Raw genomic sequence first — 18454 nt, 5'->3', positions numbered from 1 at the left:
CATACATGCTCTTAATCAATATCTCATTTCAGTCTACTTTTAGAAAGATATTTCCTGAAGTCTCTGCCTTACGACTCTGACAGTGTGAGGTGACGCCCTATCTTGAATGAACTTAACACCTGGGATGGGTCCATTCTGTAACTGCCCATATCAATTTTGAAACATTGTTGTTATAGCATGCTTGCATGGGATCATCCTTGCTCTTGGAAACTGTCTTCTAAATCTTCACTGCACTTTGCCATAGCTTTGTGAAAGCACGTTGAAGTGTTGAATACTGTGGAGCCATTCCAACAACTCTTACCAGGTGTAAGAGACACTGTCTACAGTCTATAATCATTCTACCACACCATCTACTTAGTAATATCAATGCATCTTTACTACACAATTTAAATGTCCGTCCTAGAAAGTGTAAATACACAAACCTCTCCACCTAAATTATTGAAGTCAATAAGATATTACGGCTTTGACATAATTACTTTAAACCAATATATATTGATTAGAACATTTATATAGGGGCCTACATCATGAATGAAGAAATAGGCAAGGAAAAAATAAAACAGTTACGAGATTTTCAACATATCATTCTCATAAGATATTTGTACTAAAATAGAGCTTTGAAAATGGTGCGCCACGGATCCACCGTTACGATGAAAAGTGTAAAACACCTCCTTTCCTTTAGAATTATGTAACTTCTGAACAGAATGTGTTATCTTTATGATCTAAAATTCTAATAGAAGATTAAACTACTATAATTTCAAATATTTAAACAATTTGCCCCAAACTGGTATAAAAAATAGTTTAAAAAATTGGCAAAAATGCGAAGTCGTCGGTACTAATCATTTTGATACACCCTGTATGAACATGGGAGGGGACACTTAACACAAATTACCATACAGGTAAGCTCGCTGGAAAGACCCCTGGTTTTGGACTGTGCAGCTAGAAAGAGCCCTGAATTTTACCAGTAGAATGCTGAAAGACCCCTGATTTTGAACATTTCAGCTCTAAAAGACCCCTAAATTGCTCATTTTTTTCAGGTGATTATCAACCAGAAAGCCAAGAAAGAACCTTGATCTTGACCGTTCACAGCTCCAAAAGACAGCCTTTTACCGGTACACCGCCAGCTCCCAAAGAACCACCATCTCCAAATTCCGGAGAAACTTTCATGCCCCTTCCACCTGGGACGTACCAACTCTCTTTTATTTATTTGTTTATTTGGTGAAATAAAGGTTCCTTAGACGAGGTAAGAGTGCATGCTGAAAAAGAGGCTTAGCATCCTAACATAATGTGCCCATCACTTCCAATATTGAAGTATCCCCTCCTCCCCCATCAAACTGTACACAATCAACAGCAATGTATGTTTGTATAATGGAATCACTAGCAATTGAATACCTGAGTGGAAGAAGGGCCCAACTCCATCAAAACTGTTTTTGAGATATTAAGAAAAAACCTAATATTTGGAAAAGTTTTATAGACAGAATGTTTTCATCTTCAGGGGACCTTTAATACATGAACATACAATATTACATACATTTGAAATCATATATGATGCTTCCATGGCAACGGTACAGGTCTTAATGCGAGCTGGAGTTGGGCCCTTCTTCTACTGCAAGTAGCAGATGTGTTATAAATAGGTCCAGAAATTTGGAAATTATCCATTAATTGCACAAGTAGAAGAATGTAATATGTTATCAAGAAAGTTTATTGTAGTAAAAAGCAGATGTCATGGATGAACAAAATTCCTCTTTTATAAATCCAATATTTGTGGAAGAAGGTCCCAACTCCATGGAGTTGGGCCTTTCTTCCATGAAAACCAGGATTAAATGTACGTGGAAGACTATTTAGAAAGTGGATTTTGACTCATCTTTCACACACAAGAAAGAACAGTCTGCTGGCAATAAAATGCTGGGTCTAACTCAATTTTGCAAAAAATTGGAGTTGGGCCCTTCTTCCACTCAGGTATTCAATTGATCCCTATTAAACATGACAGCTTCTATGGAGTACTGATAATATACACTGCATGCATCATGTATGCTCCAATTATTGGTAACTGCATTTCAACATTGATATCATTAACTTAAATCTCAAAATAGATATTGGTAACGTGCACCACTGCAAACTGAATTTTCCTTCTAATTACAATACTGTGTAAAATATAGTGTTAAAATATGTTAGTTTGGATTTTCTATACAACAAGAGCATACTTTGTTCAACCCAGCATCACATACATAGCATTCAAATGATCTTTGACTCCTTACGATCCAATTTAGAGAAGCAATGTAATATTCCAGTCTAGTACTGTATATTACTGCATAGTACATTTGTGTATTGTACACTAGTTATGTTTTAAAACATATGGTGGTAACAGCCTTCTACATGTACATGCATGGGTCTAGATCTATACAGTCTTGATGAACCTGTATAAAAATTTCTGTGAATCCAGTAAATATTTGCAGAGGGCTAAACTACCAAATATATAAATTAATGAAAATTAATGTCGATAGCTAAACATGAATATTCATGAGTTTGGCTATGGGTGGATACATGCTTGAATCAAAACTACTGTCCCATATAAAATCTGTCATACCCCTGTGGAAGCTTAGAAATAAAAGACAAGTATGTTTTTTCAAATGAATTCCCATACTCCCTAACTGATGGTTTCACCTATATCTTCCACAACTGGAGTGAGTATTTCAAATGAAGAGGTAATCTATTTGAAACTCATACTCCCTCTGTGGAAGATTTTCCACGGGGGAGTGCGAATTTCAAATGGAATAACCCAATACTAATGATAAAACTTCACAGATAGAGCAGTAGAGTTAATCAAAGGCAGAGAAGATGGGAAGAAAAATCAGGAGAGAAAAAGTAATTAAGACTAGCATTCCTTTCAATTAAAAATAAAGCCCTGTGATTAAAATGTTTGCCCTAATGAGTGCACTTTATCACAAACTCAAGTACCGTTTCAAGTGCACTACATGAGTGATGAAGGGTGATAGTTTAGAAAGTATTGAACTCTCCTTGTCTTTTCTCTTTCATCTCATAACACGCTTGTCAAGGTACGTGTATGTAGCACATTCTAGAGCGTAAAATGGTAAACATGTTTTTTTCATTTCAAAAAAGGGGAGTTTTTAAGATGGTAACTTAGTTTTTGCTATAAAATTAAATCATGTTTAGTTATAAAGATAATATTAAACTGACAACGAAATGAGAATAAACAATATGAATTTTCGTTTTTACTATCCTCTATCATACCTCTACCATGTGATAGACAACAGGCAGGTCCAATATTTTATCGTAGTTAAGTTGATAGCGGCGCACATTTATTTTCTAATTTTGACCCCCCCCCATCCACTTTCAAAAACCTGGATCTGTGTTAATTTGCTTATAGATACATGCATATGTGACGTGTCATGTCAAAAGGAGACACTTTTGGGCAGGATCGTAAATGGAGAAATAGCCAAAAATCTGCCGGTGGGTGATTTTTTCACAATTTGGGTTTGTTGCGAATTTGTGATGTTATTAATGTTAAAAATATTGTCTGATAGTTTCAGACCGGAATATAACTGGCATCTTGTATTTTTTAGACATTTTTCAAGTTAAAATTCCTACTCTCAACATTGTCAATAATATTTTTAAAGGCCGATATCTCAATTTCCAATTTTATAATACCATAACTTCCGAACTCAATATCTTCGCTTAGGAATGTCCGATTTCATTGGGGAAAACGGCGTTGTGGAGCAAAATATCTCTATATTTAAGATATGTAAAAACCTCAAAATTCATAACCTGCCCAAAAGTGTCTCCTTTTGACATGACACGTCACATATATGATATCATTTATTTCACACCAAAATTAAAATTGCATGAAAAGCTGAGAGGTAGGCCTTACATGTGTACACAAGCATAGAAAAAAAAATAACCTGAGGCACTGCAGGCAATTGCCTTGGTGCCCCTCAAAATGTGTAACTTTGGATGTATTCTTTAGCATGTGATTGCCTCGGTGCCAGGCCTTAGCAGAATTACCTGGCTGCCCTCACCCTCGCAACTGCCAAAATGAACTTTTGCCCAAATGGCAAATGTATTTATCAATCTCAAAGAAATCTGGATGCTCAGGCTATCCCGAGTATGATGCTCTGAGGATGCCACTGCACTTGATTGATGAGCAATACGTTGTCTGCCAATTAATTCAGTTAATTATTAATCCAAATCCAATCGTTAGTCATATTAAACTGTTGTTATTGACAGTTCTGACCTTTTTACAGACACTGGTCGGATGTACTTCAGGAACCATATGTTTCATTTTGATGGGGTTCTTTAATGTCTGATGAGTAAATGAGGTGTGAGGTTAAAAGGTCAAAGGGATTAATTTGGCCAAAAAATTTGACTTTTGGTATAACGACGGGTCCAAATTTCTTTCAAAATTGGTATATGGATGGTTCCGCTTTTAAATTCTCACTGCTACATCCCTACCCAAACCAAACTTGAGTACATCCATTGGGATTGGGAACCCAGGGAGAGGGGGTGGTACTTGGATTATTTTTCGACAGGGATGTGTGGCCCAAGCTTCCGAACCAATACTCATTTCTAAGGGTAATTTTACCGAAAATAGGGACCCATATCTAAGGATTTTCAGGAAATAAGGACCCATATCTAAGGATTTAAGCATGGAAATAGTAAAAGCAACATGTTTTCCCGCATGTTTTTCACACATGGCACAGAAAATCTAAAAGTGAGACCCATGTCTAAGGATTTTTTCTTCAAAACATAGACCCATGGAATCTGTGGAAAAGCTTCAAGCGCTTCAAGAAAGGTAAAAAAGTCAAACCTGAACAATTGAAAACTACAATAAATTTTCCCAATAATATACTTGCATCATAATATGAGCGTACATTCAAAACCTTTTGCATTCGGTGCACTGGACATAATCACTCAAAATAGGTTATAAAAAATATCAACCCACTGCAATCATGCTGGAACCAAATTAATTGCATCTTTGAACTGTTTTATTAATTTGTTTAATAAAACCTAAACCTAAACATTGACCTGGTATGATTCAATGAGAAATGCCAGGGGTAATTGTCACAATCAGGAAGCAATCTAATTAAAGGCCTTTTTCTTCATGAAAAATTGAATAATTTAGTTCAAAAGTCCAAAAGAAAGGAAAAAAAAGAAAGAAAGCACACTACTTCACTAGCTATCTACTGCTGATAGCACATTACCACATCTGCTATCTACTGCTGATAGCACATTAATTTATGATTGATTTAATGCTAGCACCCTGCTTAACATGCTTTCTAGCTCTGCGGCTGAATAAGACATTACTTCATCTACTATACTTCAGATAGCACATTACTTCATATACTTCATCTGCTATCTACTGCTGATAGCACATTACTTCATCTGCTATCTACTGCTGATAGCACATTACTTCATCTGCTATCTACTGCTGATAGCACATTACTTCATCTGCTATCTACTGCTGATAGCACATTACTTCATCTGCTATCTACTGCTGATAGCACATTACTTCATCTGCTATCTACTGCTGATAGCACATTACTTCATCTGCTATCTACTGCTGATAGCACATTACTTCATCTGCTGTCTACTGCTGATAGCACATTACTTCTTCTGCTATCTACTGCTGATAGCACATTACTTCATCTGCTATCTACTGCTGATAGCAAATACTTCATCTGCTATCTATTGATGATAGCAAATTACATACTTCATCTGCTCTCTACTACTGATAGCACATTAATTTATCATTTATATGCTGCTGATAGCACCCTATATCAGCAGTTACTTACTATACTGCTGATAGCACATTACTTCATCTATTATACTGATAGCACACTAATTTATCATTGATTCTTTTACTGCTGATAGCACCCAACTTCATCAGTCATCTACTGTATTTCACTAATATAGCACCCTACTTCATCTACTTTATACTGCTGATAGTAAATTACTTCACGTGCTATCCACTGCTGATAGCACATTAATTTATTACCGTACATTATTTTGTTACTGCTGTAGTGATAGCGTAAAGTTGGAGTCAACGAAGGTTATGTCCAAATTCTCGAGGACAGCCAAAATCCACATTGAAAACGATGTTTCAAAAACAATCCAAATTCAGCGTGGTGTGAGACAGGGAGACACAATATTCCCCAAAATATTCACTACAGCAATGGAAGATATATTCAGAAAGCTGAACCTACAGGAGAGAGGGATCAACATAGATGGCGAGAAGCTAACAGATCTGAGATTCGCAGATGATGTAGCTTTGGTGACAAGATCAGTAAAGGATGGAGGTCCAGTTAAATGATCTGAATAAAGGAAGTAAAAAGATTGGACTGAACATACACAGGGGCAAAACAAAATATATGACAAACTACCAGTCAGAGGATGTCATTGAAGTTGAAGGCGATGTTATCGAAAAGGTGGATGGTTACAAATATCTCGGCCAAACAGTGAAGATGGAGGACAACACCAGGGAAGAAGCTTTGATCAGAATAAAGGCAGGTTGGAGTTGCTTTGGAAGATTCAAGGACATTCTATGTGACAAAAAGTTACCAATGAATCTGAGAAGTAGAATGTTCAACCAGTGTGTATTGCCAACAATGACATATGGGGCAGAAACATGGACAACAACCAAGTACCTGGAACAGAAATTACAAACAGCCCAAAGAGCAATGGAAAGGAAGATGCTTCACATTACCTTAAGGGATAAAATTAAGAACACTGAAATAAGACGTCAAACTCAAGTCAAAGACATTATGGTGAAACTCAAAAAGCGAAATGGAGATGGGCAGGTCACCTTGCACGAAGGGAAGATAACAGATGGACTAAACGGCTTACAGAATGGCAACCAAGAACAGGGAAAAGATCAAGAGGAAGACAGAAGAGGAGGTGGCGTGATGACATTACTGCCTACATGGGACCTACATGGACAAGAAATGCAAGAGACAGAGAACAGTGGAAGAATCATGAAGAGGGCTACGTCCAACAATGGTCGAACACAGCCTGGTGAGGTGAGGTGAGGTGAGGTAGTGATAGCACTCTAGATCATCAGTCATGTACATGCTACTGATAGCAGAGTACTTCATCTGCTACATTATATCTACTGCTGCGAGCACATCAATTTTATGTTCAACAACAAATTCCCTCTGGACCCGGTCTTCTTATTTCAAGGTTTTGCTAAGGCACATTCCGAGTTTATCGTCCCCCGCCCGCGTCACTTTTTGGAAACCAAAAATACCCGCGTCCAATTTTCAAAACTGCCAAAATAATTCATTATTTTCAAATTATCAGTGTTTTCACCAGTTTTAGCAATTGGAAACATATATTTTTGTTTGTAAAACATATAAATTCATAACTTGGAAGCAAAACCAGGCTCCTTTCTAACTTTTCTAGTCCCTGCCCATATAAAAACATGTTTATAACTCACACGTATGAGTTTGGCTTTAAATCAACATGCATTTTAGGTCAATAATGAAATCTGATGAAATAATGAAAATGAAAAAGTCACCTCACCAACATGGGAAAAAAAAGGGACGATAAACTCGGAATTGACTTTCATGGGCCTAATGGACAAATAAAAATGTACAATGCCCTTATGCCCTAATATGCATTATATAGTTCTATGCACAAAAAACTAAAAATCTCAAATTTAAGAACGAGCAAAATAGTTCAAAATTGGCAAAGCGTGAAAAATTACACGCACAAAAATGATCCCTTTTACCGTATTTGGATCAAGTCAAGACGTAACAGCCTGCATGTCATGCATTATACAACGTAATTAAATATAGCAAATAATGGATCTTTTGTACTGTAAGATTCAAAATATATCCATAATTATTACAGTTTAACATGGTTATCCAGGCATGTAAATGGCCAAATATATCAAATTCTAGAAACAACAACAATGTTCTTGTTACGCAGGTATTTGTCTCTGGTGTATATGTATACCAAGGTATAACTGAATAGATTTCCCTTATTCTCATTTACAGTTAGACCTTTGCTCACATCCAATCATGGTTGTCATGGCAACCTATGTTAATCCAGGCATAACTATGCCAATGGTGCCAGTATGCTGGATGTTATAGTCTTTTATTATCAAGCCACCAAAAGAAATTTGACATTTCATTGAAAATTATTGTCAACCAACTGGAAATTTATAGTTTGCTGTTGATTTTATCTGGCGGGGCACACTGCGTCCAGACATGTGTTTACTTCTGTTTATGATTCCAAAATATCAACTTACACTCAGTGTAATACTCATTCAATTCATCATATTGGTACTGACCAGATGGAATCATAAAACAGTACGGTTCACAACATTGATGCATTTCATCACTATTCAAAATACTATTTAGGGAGACTTTGTATGTCCAAATATTATAAAAATTGCATGCGTCCATTTTACGTGCACGCCGTTGCGTTTTTATACTGCGTTATTGTGCAACACACGGGAAAACATTGATGCAATGATTGCAATCACAAATTTTACTATAACTAAATGACTTTAATCCACCTGCATTTTCTGAGGAATGACACTGGAAATGTTTTGTTGCTACTCGTATTGAGCGCAGCCATCTTGATTTACTGATTCTGTTGTTTCAACACCGTATACATGTACATAGCATGATCTGCATTATCTTTGATGATAAAAGGGTGGCAATTGCAAGGGTTTTCCATGTCGCAATATATCATAATTTATCGTGACAATAATTAAGATTCAAACAAATTGTAGTATAAGCTTAAAATAATGGTGCATAATCTTTAAAATGTTTCAATTACATCATTTCTAATCTTTTTTCCCTCCTCATTGCATCGCTAGTGCTTCATTATATTTAGAAAGGTAAAATCTGACTACAAACTTGAAATATTATTGCCAAATTGGCCATTTCATTCACCTTTCATTTGGGAGTTGTTGAGTCTATACATGTACATGTAGTTTATCATGAGGTCATCGATGAAGCAGTGAGAATCATTGCATCGCAGTAATTAATATTTAAACACAATATTGTCGCCTAGCACCATATCGCACACCCTTAATGTATTGTACTGTACCAATGAATTGTTTTGTACATTTATCATGTTATGTATTATCGGTGAAATAAATTGAACATTGTACTCTAAATTGCCCTATTTCACAAGTTTAACTGTGATTAAAGGTTCGAAGGTAATTTGTTAGCTATTGTAAACAGCATTTATAACACAATTAATGACAAGTGCTGCAATTTCCTACCAAATGCAAATTAAGGACAATTCAAATCGTAATATAATTTTTCCCCTAAGGGATAACGCCGCGGTAATATACATGTAGTAAACACTAGGCTGTTTACAAAGACATCATGTACTCGTGTACTGTCTGGTGGTTAATTAGCATACATGTGCGTGTATAGCAAGCGGTCATTTAATTGCGTGTCGGAGTGGTTTATTTGGACGTGTCCGGGATGTGGAGTAATTAAATTTTTGTAACACAATGCTTTATTGATGTATTGGGCTACATGTATTCCTGTTGAAATCCATACACCCCTTATCGAAAACATTTGACCTTAACCTCTCACACAGGGGGTATAGCAAGGATATGAAGAATATACAATATGAAAAAAACTGCGCATTTTGGGTATAGCATTATAGATCCAACCACAATTTTTAAGATTTTCCCAAAACAACCATTTTTCAAGTACTCATTTTCCAAAAACCTGAAGTTTTCAATAATAAGATTAAAGAATCCATAATGATCTGCAACACAATCAATATTAAAAAAAGTATATAGAAAATAGACTATTGCAAAAAATTTCAAGAAAATATTGCAAATTCCAACTTCGGGGAGAAAAATCACGCATTTTGAATTGCAAATTTTCAGAAATTGCTCTCAAAAATGGTATACAAATTATTGTAGATATCAATTATCAAATTCAGGTAACCGTGGTACCCCATTTGAAATTCACACTCCCTGTGTAGAAGATAAAGGTCATGTCTTCCGAAGGGGTGAATGGATTTCAAATGGAATAGTCCAATTTGGCCTCGCTTGTAAATTAAAACTGAATGTAAGCCATGAAATAATGTTTTACCTTATTAACCCTTACACCCATAAATACCACAGAATACCACGATGAAAAATTCTGCGCATGCATGCATCCCAGGGTCTGCGATGATGCAATCACCCTAAGTGTCAAATGCTCACAGAATTGCTGGCCGGGCAGCAATAACCCGTGTAGCTCCCAGTCCGCGATCGTGTGGTTGGCATGCGGGGGTCAAAGGTTCGAATCCCGGGGGTGCCAAGTCAAAAATTCTTAGATTGAACTTCTTCTTCACTTTTTCGGATCTTCGGTGACTTCCGATAGCAAAAAACCTGGGTCAGTGTTAGGGTTAATACTTTTTTTTACATTGCACACAATGCAGTGGTTTTAAATAATGTATAGTGGTTCATAACACATACCGGGTAAATAACATTCATTTGTATGGTACCGTACCTTCTCTATATTTTAATGTTCTCCTTTGACATCTTTCTACATGTACCTAAATGTGTAATTTTGTCAACTGAGTTGGCTTAATGTAATTCTTTCCTTCAAGTAGGCCATGGACTCCTGATGAGTCGCACATGACGTCAATAACAGGGTGGCAAAGGGGGAAGCTGTCCCCCTGTGAGAAGTCTTGCCCCTCTTGTTGCACTTGCATGATGCGGGCTCACAGGCTGGGGGATTTTGCTTTCAAAATCAAGGTAACGTACCATAATGAGTACAAGGATAAGATTTCAGTGGCCGCAAATAATGCAGAAATTACCCCATTATATTATGAAACTAAAACCGATAGAAGGTAACTAGACTATACTAGACTATACTTTCAAACCAAAAATCATTTTGGTTTGTACACGTCATGCTGATGTGTGTCAAAAAAAAATACGATTTCAATAAAAAAATTCTGATTTTTTTTTATTTAACAAAAAATCAGCAACCCTGATGAATCTGTACACTTACTAGATGTATTTTTGCCCTCCTCTAGCTGCCAATTCTCATCAACTACCGCAAAGATTGGTGGTATCCTTTTGTTGTCTTGATAATGGTATTGCTTGGGTATATCGTCATGGAGATAGACAACAAGATTGGGGTGAGCATTCACCAAGGAGTCATATATTGACTGGGTTTCTTCATCTACAAATAAGAAAAAATAATGAAACAATTTCAATTTCGTGAAGCAGAAGTTTACAAACTCAATAAGTTATTTTTTCAAACTAAAATTGGCCATGATGTAATGCATCTTTAAATGGATCTGCCTTGTGATTGGTCGCCCATATCTCGCTATGGTTTAAATCTTCCGGGCCCGCGCCATTACCATTAACTACACCGTGACACAACTATCTCGCGGCGCTTTTGTGTTGACGCCGAAAGTTAATCTCTCATCAAACATCTAGCGCCTTGTACTGTACCATGCTTAGTACTTGTGGTTAATGGACTGATTTAACAAGTATGCTTGACAGTGTGTTTTTAGAGAGCAAAGTCCCGGGGTTAAGTTCTGCTTAAAATTCAAAGTCCATAGTCGGATTTTCGGGGTTCGCTATCAATAAACTGGTAGATTCCAAAATCAGAATTGTTCAGTATTAAAGTGAGCCATTATAATTATGCAAGATAAATGTTGCATTATTATTGTCACTAATCATCTGATATTTTTAACTCTTTAAATGACCATTTTACTATTGAATACTTTAATTTTAATAAACATCAGTATAATTTTGAGTTCAACGAAATGGGTTCATCATGACTAATAATAACATATTTTTAATAAAATTCGACTATGGCATAGTCTATACTGAGCCCAGGCTTGGAGCAGTAGCCAATGGTTAATACTAACATACACTATGACAGCGAATAGCTGCATGTATGGGTACAACTTCAGTGCTCGATTTCGGATTTACCACATATGCACTCATTACATGTAACGTAAGCACCAGGGAAAAACACTAGTATCACGGCCATAATTTTTGGATGCAATTGCATTTTTTCAACAAAAATTTTACAAAATTTTTTTTAAAAGTTAAATAGATCCTAAATTACTTGTTATTCAAGGGTGGAACTAGAGAAATACATCTTAATTACTGTTCAGCCTAGTCCGACGAATAGGATCTGTTTTTTTCTCAGTTACCAACTATAGTACTTCACTGCTCATACAGGCTGATTGCTCAAGAAAGATTGACCGGGAAAGTCCACTAACCGCCCCACCCGTGGCGCAGTCACTGGACTTTCGCGATTTGTCTTTCTTGCGCCATTATATGAGATAGTGGTCATAGTCTGAGCTGAACATTGTCTGGTAAATAAGAAAAAAAAGGTCCTACACGTCGGACTAGTTCAGCCACAGGCTAGACACATTGAATTAGCATGCATGTGCATTGCTAGCTGTTCAATATTACTGGTACTTTTAAATTAATGGTTTTTTTAAATGTGTAACTTTTATCAACAGCTTCGGAATTTTGGAAAAAAAAACCTTTTTGTTAGTAGCAGTATTTTTCCAGTTCCAACCTTGAAACAATATTTGAAAAAAAAAAATGTTCTTTTTTTTTTTGCATTTGTATCTGGATATTTTTGTAAGAACTGGATTCATGATTTGGGATTCATCCCAAAATTGATGAAATGTAAATTGCTCAGAAGGTACTATATATTTGAAAATAAAAATATCCTACCATTATTTGGCCAGATCATTGCTAGTGGATTATTTGCCAAAATCCTACAGCATGTCAAATCAATGTAATCCTCAAGAAATACCATCTTATTCTTTGAAACTTCTGCCATTCCATGGTCAGACGTTATCACAATGTTGACCTTATCGAACAGGTCAATCTTCTCAAGCTCCTCGATAAGATGTCCCACAGTTTTATCGCACTTCTTAATTACAGGCAACATTAATGGTGACTCAGGGCCATAGCTATGTGCTGAATGATCCGGTTCATTAAAATATAGAAGACCCAAGTTTATAGATCCATTGGAAAACAGAGTAACTATCCTGTCAACTCTGTCATTAAAAGGTATATCACCATCGTATCGTCCAGTATAGGTAGGGTACATGCCCCTTATTTTTACATCCGCACCGACATAGTTTACAGAACCACTATGTCCTCCTTGTCGCTGGTTCGTTATCCAAACTGGTTCGGCAGCATTCCACCAATCTGGATTGTAAGACGAGTTGGATCCGATAACGAATTCTTCATCAAGATCAGGATCGTAAAATTTATTGCCGACAATTCCGTGCGATTCTTCATAAAGTCCGGTAACCAAGGTGTAGTGATTGGGAAATGTTTTTGTGATAAACGCATCGTATATATAGTCGGCTTGAGCCCCTGATTCAATCAACTTGTCAAAGTTTGGAGTTTCAGTTCTATTGAGATAATCATAACGAAAACCGTCAAATGAGATAAATAGTAAAAGCGGCTTGTCAGATTCTGGCTTAAAAATTGTTCAGTATCAACACCGCAAGTTCTACAAATCAGTGATATAAATATAAACAACTTCAATAAAAGCATCATAGTCCAGTTTGAGCATATAGTTTCTTTCACTGCTAGTCTAAAAGATTGCAAATTGTGTGCTGCAACTCTGTTGTGTAAGCCTTCCATATTCATGATATTGTGCCGAGACCTGAGCTGAGTCGAGTGCGAGCAAGTTTTTAAATTGAACTGACGTTGAATTGAAATTTTCTAATCATACATTGTCATTGTTAAAGCATAGGATCACACTCTCATCATGGATTGAAGATTATTCTGAAAATGAATTTCAAGATAAACAGTAATTAAAGGAACACTGTTTTATGTCATTTACACTGCACTAATTTATTGGTGAATGGTGATAATCCGGAAGTCCATTCATTTATAAATGCGTTACAACGCAAAAATAGACAGCAGTTGTGCATGTGTGTACGTGTGACAACAAGCCTCCAGCGTATAAAAACAGCCTTCTTTATTCCTCAGAATTCTTCACGAGTCTGCAAAACAACGATGTCAAAATACATCACCGTACATTGCGGTGTTTATTTTATTTTCAATATCAATGTATTCCCTTCCCAGATGAACTATTGATCAATGTGTTGTGCACTTGTTGTTGATCGGTGTAATTAATTGCAACATCATCTCCCCAACGGCGATCCCCACCTGCTTGTAATCTCTGCATAAAAGATTAATGAACTCTGCCTTTAGTACGTGTTTTTCCGGGAGTGATGATGAAGAGGGCGCTGTGTTGATTTAAAAAACCACAGGCAGGACAGGGCCCTGATCATCAGGAAAAAATAATTCAGCTCTGGAAAGTACGAAAGTTCATTATTTGCGAGGATTTTTTCAAAACTTTATCCTTACACTTGGAAAAATAATCACAATTTCAAAACTGAACCATATTGGGGTAACTTGTTAGGGGGGGGGGCATTATGCAGTCATGTCTACAGCAGAATTCACCACGACCTTTGCAGGACTTAAACCCCATTAAACCAAGATAAGCCTCATTGAAAACAGCTCAACTATGATAATAAAATCGGTTGAGCACATATTTATTGGTCGAGCTATGAGTTTTAAAATATTGGACGAGACGGAGTCGAGTCCAATATTTTAAAACTCATAGCGAGACCAATAAATATTGGGCGTAAAGCATCCAATTTTATCATTATTATGTGTTGGTTGGATCCAATATTTTCACACACTTGGATCCATAAAAACATAATAATGTTAAATCAGGGATGTGTCTCATAGCCCTGGTTAAATTCATAAACATATGTTTCTGATTTACCTGTGCGATATTCAATGTGCTGTGATTACAAAGCAAACGCACACAGCGCACAGTAACAGTACAGAGCGTGGCCTTTGTTTCCGAAACGCCAATAGGCCTACTCTGCGTATTGCTATCCAGTCATGTGGATGGTACAACTCACGTCATTATTATGTTTTGATGGATCCAAGTTGTGATAATATTGGATCCAAAACATAATAATGATACAATTGATGCTTTACGCCCAATATTTATTGGTCTCGCTATGAGTTTTAAAATAATTGGACTCGACTACGTCTCGTCCAATATTTTAAAACTCATAGCTCGACCAATAAATATGGGCTCAACCGATCCAATTTTATATCAAACTTGTCACAGTTATTGTGATCGTATCACACAAGTAAATGAGAAACATGTGATTTTAGACTTAACACGGTTTGGAAAAAGTTTTTCCATTTTTTAGCTCCCTATCAGGCAGTCAGAACTCCATATTTGGGAGGGCTCGACAACAATCTTCCCAAAATCGCATTTTAATCATTTTTAGATGACCATATAGAGGGAAAGAATTGAAGTTTATTTACAGCTTCTATGGCGAAAATTTATCAAACCGATCACACAATGGTGCTCGTTCGAAGTTGGAGCTATCGCGAGTCAGCTGTTATGTTGAGCACAATTTGCCATTGAAATTACATGTCCGACTGTTGTGTTATGAAATTTTGGAAGACTCTCTTCGGGAAAACAGCTCGACAACAGCTTTCCCGTGACATTTTTTACTTCAAATTGCAGTATGTTAAGGATGAACATTATAATTCACATGTGAGCCTCTATGGCTATTATTGGGTGAAGGGTTTTCCCACCAGCCCACTAACTAGTCCATTGCCTATGCCTACAGTACAGTGAGTGAGCTAGAGGTCAATCATCAATTGGAGCGCTGTGTGTGCACTAAAAACGGACAGTAACTGCATAATGAACGGTCCCTTATGATACCCCATTGAATCCAATGTGACTTCAAGAAGCAAAGTTATAAGCATTTGATTAGACGAAGTCCAGCGGGAGGTCCAGTTTTTAAAAGTGACAAACTGGCCATCTGGTTTGAGAGTGGTGAATGGCTAAGTAATTTGTGCGTGCCTTTAATTTAAAACAACAGAAGAAAACTGAAACAATGGTGCTGACAAATAAAATGAAAGTTATGAAAAGTACAGCGAAGTAAAAACTGAAATAGAAACTGCTTTAAATAAAGCTTCATTGAAGTAACTCGGGAAGAAACTGTGTTGTCCCTTTGTTGCGCTTGTTGGAATCTGTTTGCGCCTATATAGGCTAGGCCAGTTTGTCACATTTAAAATTAAAACTGGATCTCCGTCTATTCAATTGCTTGTAACTTTACGGTACTTCTTGAGGTCGGATTCAATAATGTGCAGGATTTACCCCAATATTGTTCAGTTTTGAAATTGTGATTAATTTGTCCAAGTGTAAGGATACTTTTTTGGCACACTGTACATAACACCCCTATTGGAAGACATGGCCTTAATCTTTCACAGTACAGGGTGTGAATTTTATATGGGGTTATTTTCCTAAATGGGTGACCCCAATTTTGAAATCTACACCTGTAAGCTCCTGTACCTACCTGTGTGGTATGTGGTATGTGGGAGATGAGGTCATGTCTTCCATATGGGGTGTATCATGGGTTTCAACTGGAATTGTCCAATTTATTTGTTCTTAAAGGCTTAATGTACGATTTCCTTCAAATTTTAAATTTGTCATTATATACTCAAAATTCTGAAATAATACTAGTAGGCCCCTAATAATTATCGGGAATGGTTTCTGTCCATTTTGAGCTGAAATAACGAGGTAAAGTGAAAGAAACACTGCTTGTTATTTTGACCGTTTAACACGCAGTTCTATGGGAGGATAAAGTCATAATTCTTTGAATTATGACTTTATGTCGAACTTTGCTCTGTTTACCTACAAACACAACAAATTTGGCTGATTCCATTTAGGTGCAAGTTGTGACATGTGTAAACATTACAAATATGCCAAAAAATCAGGTTTGAAAAAAATTAACCAAATTCATATTATAAGATCGTACATTATGACTTTAAAACTTGTTTCTCAGAGTATAAATGACCCCCAGATCAAGGTTGAGCTTTTATTTATGCACAAATCCTGGATCCTTTTGTTTATGCACAAATACTAGATCTGTGATTTATGCAAAGTTTTGAGTCTGCAGTCCCAAATGGGATAGTGACCCCAGATTGAGAACACTAAGATATCCACACATCACATGCTAGTTTTGTTCACAATATATAGATTTATTGATAATTCTCTCACATTATAAACAATGACAATAATTATTATATTTATGTATATACAAGTAATACACATAAAACAAACTTCAAGGTGTTGAGGGCTGCACATAATGCACAATTATTGAATTTTAACATTTTCTGTGTTGTCGCAGATACCCCTAATACCATTGAGTACTACCTGGTGATTGGTTTACAAGCACACTACTATGATTTATTGAGCCAATCAGCAGCATGGTAAGAATGGTGGTAGGGTTGAATAGAATTGAGTTTCAATATTTAGAAGCTGCATGTATTTTGATTGGTCACCCAGAAAAATATATTGCGTAATATTAACCAATCAGAAATGCTGTAAGAAAGTTCTATTGGGGTTATGCATTGGGCTATTCCAGAAAATAGGTGCACACCCCCTATAGAGGAGTAAATTTTCAATCAAAGAAATGTCCGGATTTCCAAGTTTGCTTTCTGAAAACGACTGGATTTCCACATGCCAATGTTACTGGAAAAAGCTTGGAAATCCAATCAAATGAAGGAAAAATCACGGAAATGTTGAAAATGAGCTCTCATATTGAGGATTTCTGATTTTAAACTATTTTTCTGCCGGAATTTTTTGCCTTTGGGCACTTTAAAAGTCTGGATTTCCAACAGTCACGACTGGACAAAACGTCCGGATATCCGAACTCCTCTATAGGGGGTGTGCATCTATTTTCTGGAATAGCCCATTGGGCTATTCCAGTTGAAATCCATACACCCCAATGGAAGACATGATCTTTATCTTCCACATCTAGGGAGTGTGAGTTTCAAATGGAAGACTCAATTTAAAATCAAGAGATTAAGGTCATGTCTTCCATAGGGGTTGCATGGATTTCAACTGGAATAACCCATTTCAAGGGAACATGTGAAGACATTTCAAGCTGAAAATCTGCCAACTTATACAGGTCTTCTGGTTCCCAGACTTTTCCCATACCTGCGAACAAAAATCCCACTATTTTGGAAAAAAAAAATCAAATTTTAGGCAAATTTTTAAATCCCCCTCTCTCACCCCGACTTCCATTTGCTGCTGGTTCTGGACTTACAGCCAAAATATAACATATGATATCTTAGAACATATTGAATTTCTTGTTGCCAATGACAAGAAAATCCACACCAGCAAGGTTAAGTCCCATTGAGAACCATGCTCAAAAATATATTAGTAATTATGTACATACAAGCTGTCAGAGATAATAATAATGGGTCAAAAGTCACATTACAGGACAGTGGCGTAGCGTCATGGGCATAGCGTCATGGGCAGGGGGGGAATAAGCCAAATCGGCATTAGAAGTTTGCAATGCATTGTGGGACAGTTTTTGCTTTTTTAGGACAGTTTGTCCTTTGACCTATCGCGAAAATTCAGAAATATTGGTT

The 18454-nt window shown here is 36.6% G+C and overlaps 1 protein-coding gene across 1 annotated transcript in view; it reads right to left on the bottom strand.

Annotated features, from left to right (window-relative positions):
* The window catches only part of LOC140140952 (ectonucleotide pyrophosphatase/phosphodiesterase family member 5-like), a 46249-nt gene extending 32125 nt beyond the window's left edge, over positions 1 to 14124 (bottom strand). The window contains exons 1-2 of the mRNA XM_072162719.1: positions 12686 to 14124; positions 10989 to 11162 (exon numbers count right to left, since the gene is read on the bottom strand). Of these exons, the coding sequence (XP_072018820.1) occupies positions 10989 to 11162; positions 12686 to 13067 (556 nt within the window). The 5' untranslated portion in view covers positions 13068 to 14124. The remainder of the gene's footprint in view (positions 1 to 10988; positions 11163 to 12685) is intronic.
* Between the last annotated feature and the right edge of the window lie 4330 nt (positions 14125 to 18454).

Source organism: Amphiura filiformis, chromosome 19, assembly GCF_039555335.1.
Source record: "Amphiura filiformis chromosome 19, Afil_fr2py, whole genome shotgun sequence".
In the NCBI taxonomy this organism is placed as follows: Eukaryota; Metazoa; Echinodermata; class Ophiuroidea; order Amphilepidida; family Amphiuridae; genus Amphiura; species Amphiura filiformis.
The sequence above is the reverse complement of the archived record's forward strand: the minus strand, read 5'-3'. Positions and strand labels throughout refer to the sequence as shown.